The 8,344-nt window shown below is 36.6% G+C and overlaps 1 protein-coding gene across 1 annotated transcript; it reads right to left on the minus strand.

Moving 5' to 3' along the window:
• Window positions 1-55: 55 nt before the first annotated feature.
• LOC107813975 (uncharacterized) lies at window positions 56-5,358 on the minus strand. The gene is made up of 5 exons (XM_016639297.2): window positions 5,228-5,358; window positions 4,912-5,084; window positions 2,612-2,987; window positions 681-2,449; window positions 56-586 (listed from the first exon to the last, which is right to left on the minus strand). Exons 3-5 carry the CDS (start codon window positions 2,955-2,957, stop codon window positions 425-427), a joined length of 2,277 nt encoding a protein of 758 aa, XP_016494783.1. The 5' UTR covers window positions 2,958-2,987; window positions 4,912-5,084; window positions 5,228-5,358; the 3' UTR covers window positions 56-424.
• Window positions 5,359-8,344: the final 2,986 nt, after the last annotated feature.

The raw sequence follows: 8,344 nt of genomic DNA on the forward strand, positions 1-8,344 counted from the left end.
ATAAACATCCCTTGTTGCCTTTGGATGCTATAACTAAGGCTATCAAGAAGTAGTGGAATATTGAAAAATCTTCTGTATATTCATATGCTGATACACCTTAGTAATACTTATTCCTCTACACTTGCAACACCAAATTACAATTGCTTCATTCAGTCATGAGCCTTATTCAACTTCATGGCAATTCACTTTATCAATCATTGACTGATATTTAATCTGTTCATCGTTACTTTTTACAAGCTTAGCTATAGTTAAAACAAAAACTGTAGAGCCTTTGGTTTGATGTTTCACCATGCTTGATAAAGCAAGTCACTTACACCTTTCCAGCAGGGGAAAGAGAAGGAATTGAGACAAATTTGGCAGATAATTCCACTTGGGCTCCCTCTGAATCTGGCAACATGATTACTTCAGAAGAAATTTTCAGCAATCAAGTTTGCATTCGGAAGAGTTCTTGATTTCTACCATTTAAAACTGCTATACAAATGGAGAATGCTTGAAGAAGCTTCAATGATGAACTGAATTCAACAGAAAAGATCCCATCCTTGAACGGAGATAAGCTAAAAATGGGCTTACTGTCCCGTGCTTCTCCCTGCCAAACAAGAACAAAAAGATTTCACAATGGTGTATTAGACATTGGAAAATTACTGTAAAAATTGATAATCTATATTTATGTAGATCATAACCTGGGATAAAAGTTCAAATCTTGCAGCATTAAGTTTGGGTTTGGAACAACTGGATATCCTTTGATGATTAGTGTGATTCACAAGTAGTCTTAATTTGCAGCCCAAATCCCAGCCACCACAATCACACGATCCACCTGACTTCCATCGGTTAATCAGTGAAGAAGGCTCGCCTTTACTTGGTACGCTATGTGCACCACCAGGAAGGATAACTGTCATGTTAAGATCTTCAAAAGGATTTGTTAAACCTGAAGTTGAAATATTATTGCAGTTGCTATTCTGATGGTCACTTCCATTAGGACAAGTGGTGATCCTATTGGGTAATTTGACAACAATAGCTGCAAGCTCATCGTTTGCCTCAAGGTCAGATGGTTTCTGATCTGTAGCAAACAAAACGAACTCCCTCTTCCTAAACTGTGAGTCAAGTTTCTGCCTGTTCAATTCGGAGAATGGAACATCAGAAACCTTCATCTTTCCAACGATATTAGGCATAATTCCATGACTTCTGTCTTTTTCTACTTCATTTAACCAATTTCCACTCTTTTTCTTTGTTTCACGAACGGTGAAGAAAGTATAAATCCAGCAACTGTAATCCTTCAAATTCGGATTAAGTTTCTTCATTGTGGCTGCTAAAATGTCAACTTCATTGTCAACTGCAAATGTGAATAGAGGAAGACCATTTTTCACAGCTACTTGGAGGAGAGCTTGCAATCTTGATGGCACAAATGTGCCATTAGAACGTGGATTGTCGATATCAATTGTTTTACAGCCCTTTAAATCCAATTTCACTTTCAATGAGCGTTTCGTAGGAGATTCACCACGTCTTGTTGAAGATTTAACGTGATCAGAGTTGCCTGTCTTTGGCTTCAGCAGTGGATCTAGCAACCTTCTCAAAGGACTAGTCCTGGCTCGGCCAGTGGTGTCTGATTTATCACAGCCTGTATCAAGTGAGGACGAACTTTGAGTTTTATTTGGACTAGATTGTTCTGCAGGCCATTTGACACCTTGTGATCCAGTGATCATATCTTTTATACCTGAAATCTGGCCAATCCTTCCCATTGCCAAGCTAAATCGACGAGTTGGAGAGGAATTTCTGACTTTTGTAGATTCTGCGGAATTAAGTGTAGTTGGATTGTTAAGCATTGCAGTTGATTTCTTCTCTTGTTTGGAATTGGTTCCAGGTGGGCTGGACAATTTTTTTCCTGAATATGCTGAAGGCTGAATTGTCTTAGATGAAGGGCAACTATCCTTTGCATCTATTGGACTCACTTGTCCCATCTTCGACTCATCAGCATCATGAGGAAGGGTGCTGGAACTAGAGATATCTGAAGAGGACTGTCCATGGTAGAACGCAGAAATAAATCCACAAGAAAAGCTCCGTCTGCTTGATTTCACAGCGCTCTGGTCTCTCACTACTGAATCAGGTGGGCAGAAAGTTGTGCAGCTGTTAGTTTCTTGGCCAGGTTCTGGTACTTGAAGGAAATCTGATTTATGTTTCTCTATGCAATCAAAATCATCAAAATCTCCTTTCGATAAACATTCTCTATCTTGGATCTTCATCTTTCCCTTGGAACGTGATGTTTTCGTCTCAGTCTCTCCATCAAGTGATCTCCTAACATGAGGAGTCCTCCGCGGGTGTAGAGCATTGCCGAGTTCTTGCATATTTCTTTGTGGATACTCATCAAAATACTGATATGTCTTGCCGACAAGTTGCTCAATCTCCCGGGATTTAACTACGCCAGGTTTTCGGTTTTGCAACTGTACATAACTTCCTGCAAAGAATTTGACATCAAGACTGTTAAGAAATTGGAACTTGAGCATAACTCAACCCCAAAAGCTAGCTCATGAGATGAGGATTGTCCAAACTCATTAAGGAAAGGAGACAACAACCCATTCCCTTAATCAATGTGAGACAATCTAACAAAGACAACTACCTCTAGGTGGTGATGAATAATAAGATTGTGATGTAGGACGATGAATCCTCCGACGAGCAGGAGAGCAGCTTCTGGCTCTGCTAGAATTGGATGAAGATCCCTCCATTGAGGAAATTGACAAGGTATTGCTGGTGGATGGTGAGCAACCCCTAGTTCTACAAGGTTCTTTTACATGTTCGTGTCGCCATTTTTCAAGAAAATGCCAATCTAGGACGCCAACACTGAAAGCTTTCTCCTGTAGATTTCCCCCCTTTTCCAGGTAACTAGGCAAACTTGACATGTATTTGACAAGCTCTTTATTCTCAATTGTCTTTCTTTCACCACTCTGCTTTGGCCGTCTTTCCATTGGCTACACCTTGCATGAATTCTCTAGCCTCTAGCAGAGGTTAAAAAACAATGAGATTATTAACATTTTTAGCCCCTTCTGATGAAAATTTGTTGCAGTAGATTATAGTAAACTCAGAATTGTTTAGTAAAAAGCCAGAAAAAATTACACATGCTGAGTTTAAAAGATAGGTAAGACAAGTCTTACGACATAATAGATGGTGAAATGTTTTTCAAATCTAAAGCGATATCTAGAAGACGAAAACACTGCATGAACAGGAGGAGGAAGAAGTGAAAACCGAAAGCGGTAAAAACAATGTAAAATTGTTGTTCGTCAATATTTGTTTAACTGTAAGGATAATCACATTAGAGTTCCAGATTGCCTGAGTTTCCAGTAGTTTATCATATGCAAAAAACATGCAGTGTTCCCCTTTATAGACTTGTTTCGGTAATAAGAATTACTCCATTAGATGTCAGTAGCCAGGAATTAGGTGTTATACAATGAACATAGCACTTACTTTTCCTCTCTTTTCAAACATAAAAAGCTGAAATATATGGACATAAAAGTTAATTCATGAACTATTTGTCGTTGGTATCTCTTAACACGGGCTGTCTTTCATATCTGGGTGCAGGGGAATATTAGAAAATGGGAAAGTGATGTTATTTTTTTTTTTTTTTTGCATTCCTTCATTGCTTATTGTAATTTGGCCAATTATGAATACATGATCCAGACAGCTAAACAAAATCAGAAAGCTCAACACACTATCTTTACAAGCAGGACCCATTTGATTGGAGTACTTTATTCCTTTAACTTTTACCTATTTCCATCACACACTTTCGAACTACAGTAACATTTTTATTTCGTTGGTATAAAGGCAAGGGGATTCGATGGGTGTGCTTCATCGATAAGAGTATTACTTTTACCCGGTGACATTTTTGAAAGATTTGAGTGACATTCCTTTTACCTGATGGATGTGTTTCAACAAACATTTTGGAGTTTGATCGCTAGTCTAATTAATATAGATTGCAAATTTGCTATTGTAGTTTTATATTCAAATTAAAAAAGATGTAAAAGGAAAATGATTTAGTTCACTGATAGTCTGTAATAAACTTTTTCTATAAAAGATATTACTTGCCATATATTTTTAAGTTATTAATTCTACCTTTTATAGGTACTTCTTAGGGATTCAAATAGTAATATGCATTACTACTACTAGTGAGATTTTATTTTTACATAAGTATGCTTCAACATATTATAATAGGTTAGTTACCATTTTTATTACGTAATCAATTAGTGTTTATCATAAGATTTACTAGTCTTACCACATAAGTGATCTGATAACATTACAACGTTAGTTCATAGTATAATTCTAAACTCGTTTGTTAGTGTGTTTTACTCGAAAGAAAAACTGAAAAAGATAGAAAAAGAAGGTCGGCGGTTGGGTTTGCTTTGCCATAAACAACCCCCTTCTTCACCCTTCCTCTTGTCTTTTGCAATGGTGTTGAGACCCAAAAATTAATGCAACAATATTTCCAATTACGACATACCAAGATATGCAATTATTGTTATTTTTATCATGCATCAGCATCATGAATGAGAGATTGCAGAAATTATGGTATTAAAAGTGAGCTGATCACAAGACAAGAATTAACGGAAAAGCCCCCAACCTCTTCTCTCTCCAAAAAAAAAAACAGACGCTGTCCAGGCGAGGGCGGAACTAGTTCTTCGGTTATCCGTCCGACCAAACCCAATGTTTTTATCTTAAAAAAATGTACAAATTATTAATTTAGAACTCATTACTAGAATTCTAAACTCATAAGCTTCAAATGCAGCCTCTGTTTGCCGGCAGTCGACCAAAATGATCAGAGTAGTGAGAGAATCTACGATTTTTCATGGTCTTTCAATATGCAGCACATAAAACCAGTAGAATATAGAGTATATTTAAGAAGAAGAAGAAGAAGAGAAGAGTACATACCTAACTGAACTCAACAACCGCGAAAGTAGGGAAGTGGAGGTGTAAATAAGTGTCGGCGGTGAAACCAAGATGAGTAGGAGTAACTAAAAAAGCTGAGGAACGAATTGCAGTGAGAGCAGAGGAGCTTAATTCAGAGAAAGCAAGGACACCATAGACGACCTGTGGCCTCCTCTCTGTAATAGCAAATTATTAAACACCTTTAATTTCTAGATAATTATTTATTCACTCCCCTAACATAAAGAGTAAGGCAGAGAGGAAATTAAAGAGCAACACAACATAAAATAGTAAGGGTGAACTTTTGGCTGGAGCTGCATACCTTTTTGCTTTCTGGAGGGAGAGGAGGAATACTACGTAGCGTAGCGTAGGTGGGTCACGGGTAATTGGTAATGACGCTCTTTTGGACTCCACATACTTAATGACTGCTTATTTTATTTATTGGGATGCTGCAAATCTTGAAGCGACTTCATTCCCATTTATTGTTTTCCATTTGAATTTTGTATTTTTATGTCAAAATCATCTAATTTTTTTTTTTGTTATACTCCATCCATTGAACTTATTTTTTTAGTCCGTGAAAAAAGAATAATTTATTTTAATGCAATAATTTATAGTCACACAATATATATGTGTCTCGTTAAGTTCAAAAGTCTTCTTTTCAAATAGGTTTACGTAAATTAAAACGAAGGAGCTATAAAATATTCGCTACAAAAATACATAACATCATGAATATATAGAAATATTCTTTGATATCCTTTTCTAGTCCTGGTAGAATATTAGAAATAGAAACTGAAACCCCACCTCAACCAACCCCCTTTCAGAAAGGCCAAATGCCACCTCTGCCAGCCTAGTTTGCCAACAAACGGATTAGGGAAAATAGAAAACGTAAAAGTGGGAATTAATGTAGAATTAACAATGGGTGGACTGGGCTTTAAGCATAAGTTGATTGTCTGATTGTCTGAATTGTTAGAGTAAAGTAAAGAGTAGCACCCCAATTGCTTTTAATGTCAGATTTGTCCCACACTATCTATAATAATTTTCGGTGAATAAAGAGATAAAGCATTTCAAAGTTATTCAAAAAAAAATTCATAGTAATATTGTTACGTTTCAGAAAAAAATTCCTGTTTCGAAATATTTCTTTTTCAGTACGTCTCAAATCTCAATGCTATTTTAAAAAGACTAAAAATTTTCCTTTCTTTCTAAAACTGTTCAAATAAGCACCACTTATACTTAATTTTGATTAAAGCAACCTGCAATTTCACGTGTCATTCATGGTGAAACAGTTTATTGCTACGATTATCAACAGGCCGCAATTTGCCAATTTGTTTCTTCCGTGTTCTGATTATATAATCAACGAACCTAATCTTAAAGTAAACAAGGTTAATCATGCAGATTGCGTTAATACACACTTGGTCAACGAATACATGATTGAAGATATAATGAAAAGGTTTTGCACAATACATTGTTGTAAGTGATATTTTTTTGTCCGATTAGATCAGAGCACTGAATCTCACAGGATTTGCTGTAATCTGCTTCTCAAATTTACCTCCTCCATCCCAGCCTCTAATTCGGTGTTAATTTTTTGTGCTTTTAGCCTGTTAGGCAATTGCTTGATGACTAGTGTGATCATTTTCCATCCCCTATAATTATGTCCATTGCGTTTGGGGGGTACTATTATTATAGTCTCATCCACAAGAATGAGTCCATGGCTCATTCCATCTATATCTCAATTATATTGGGGCATTTGTATCTATACCCGCTTTTTGGGTTATGTCTTAATTTGTGCCCGCTTTGTAAAAAAAATTACAAGCGTATCCACTTTTTCGCGTAACTTCAGTATACGAGGCTTAAGTAGCAAAGACAATCACACAAAACTTCAGCATTCTAGTAGACGGGACTGAAGTAGCAGGTGTGTTCAGCTCTAGAGCTGAAGTTCTTATTTGTAACTGGCGAAGTTTTTGTTTTTGTAACTGGCGAACTTCAGCTCTAGAGCTGAAGTTTTTGTTTTGTAACTGGCGACTTCAGCTCTAGAGCTGAAGTTTTTGTTTTTGTAACTGGCGAACTTCAGCTCTAGAGCTGAAGTTTTTGTTTTGTAACTGGCAAACTTCAGCTCTAGAGCTGAAGTTTTTGTTTGTAACTGGCGAACTTCAGCTCTAGAGCTGAAGTTTTGTTTGTAACTGGCGAGCTTCAGCTCTAGAGTCTTCTTCCCTTCATAATGATGCTGTCACGTAAACATAAAAATAGCTGCTTTACTGTCACATAAAGCATTCAATAGCAATGATACCTCGTCTTATAACTCTCTAATTGGACCAATTATTTAGATGATTAGTTCAACAACTAAACCATCCAAAGGAACTGTTTGTTTAACCAAAAAATGAATTTTTAGTCAAAGCTAGAATTTAGAAGAACACGGGTTATTGATAATCAAAAGAATGTATAAAAGGAAGTAATTTAAGTAGCAAGAGAGTAATCAAGAGAAAAACAAGTAAACCAAAGTTTTATATCAATAGCATTTCGTGTCCTTACAATTGATCAGATGTCTCCCTTTTATAGATATCTTGGAGATATACGTTTTGTCCAAAACATAATGAGGCTATTATGAGTAATTAAAGACATTTAATGCTACGTTGCATAATCATTATATTCAATACAAATTCTCTAACGTATTCCACATTTAATGCCTATTAAATGCCATATCTACACTCTTTTCTAACGTCAGATTCATTCCTTTTGTTCTCGGACATAAATGACTTAAATAGGTACGATGCTGGGTTATTTGTATTCCTGCCTATGCCTCTTCCTCTGCTATTTGCTCGTATCTGTTGCAACTCGTGCCTCTTGGCTAGTTGTAATTCTTTGACCATTTGACCAGTCTACGTGTTTCGACACGTATTCGTCACGTCACCTTTATATTTAAATACAATTTTTTCCAATACAGATAGTCCCCCCACTTTCCATTTATTCATCAATTGAATATTTGGGAAGTGGATTTCATTAAAAGAGAATTTTTGTCACCATTAATGCTATGACAACATTGACACTTCAATTGTCGCTTCCATTTAATGCTCCGTACACGTGGATTTTTTCATTAGTTCTGCAGTTTTGTAGCCCTTTTTCAAGGCTTTTTACGGCTCCACTATTCACGAAGTTCCAGTTATCATTATTATGGTCCTTCCATCACTGCACTTTTACCTTTGGCGGTGGCATATTAATATAAATATAACTTCTCTCCTTGTCTTTTACCACATAAAGCTTATTGAACACTTATTTCCTCACATTCTTCTTCTTCGCCATGTCTTCACCAAATCCTAACCCTAGGAGAGTTCCCATTGTTGATACCTTCCCTAATGGCCCCATTAGACATAGAAGGGGAGGTAGACTTCGTAGCTTAGGGCCTACTCGCGGTGGTAGTTCGTCTATACCTTCACCTAGTTCTGGT

Source organism: Nicotiana tabacum, chromosome 8, assembly GCF_000715075.1.
Source record: "Nicotiana tabacum cultivar K326 chromosome 8, ASM71507v2, whole genome shotgun sequence".
In the NCBI taxonomy this organism is placed as follows: domain Eukaryota; kingdom Viridiplantae; phylum Streptophyta; class Magnoliopsida; order Solanales; family Solanaceae; genus Nicotiana; species Nicotiana tabacum.

What these genes read in the sequence shown, in the direction of transcription:
- LOC107813975 (XM_016639297.2), bottom strand. Translation starts at nt 2,957, where the DNA reads ATGGAAAGACGGCCAAAGCAGAGTGGTGAAAGAAAGACAATTGAGAAT. An exon ending in TTATTCATCACCACCTAGAG is followed by an intron (nt 2,450 to 2,611) that starts GTAGTTGTCTTT and finishes AATTCTTTGCAG; the next exon opens with GAAGTTATGTACAGTTGCAA. An exon ending in GATTTGAACTTTTATCCCAG is followed by an intron (nt 587 to 680) that starts GTTATGATCTAC and finishes CTTGTTTGGCAG; the next exon opens with GGAGAAGCACGGGACAGTAA.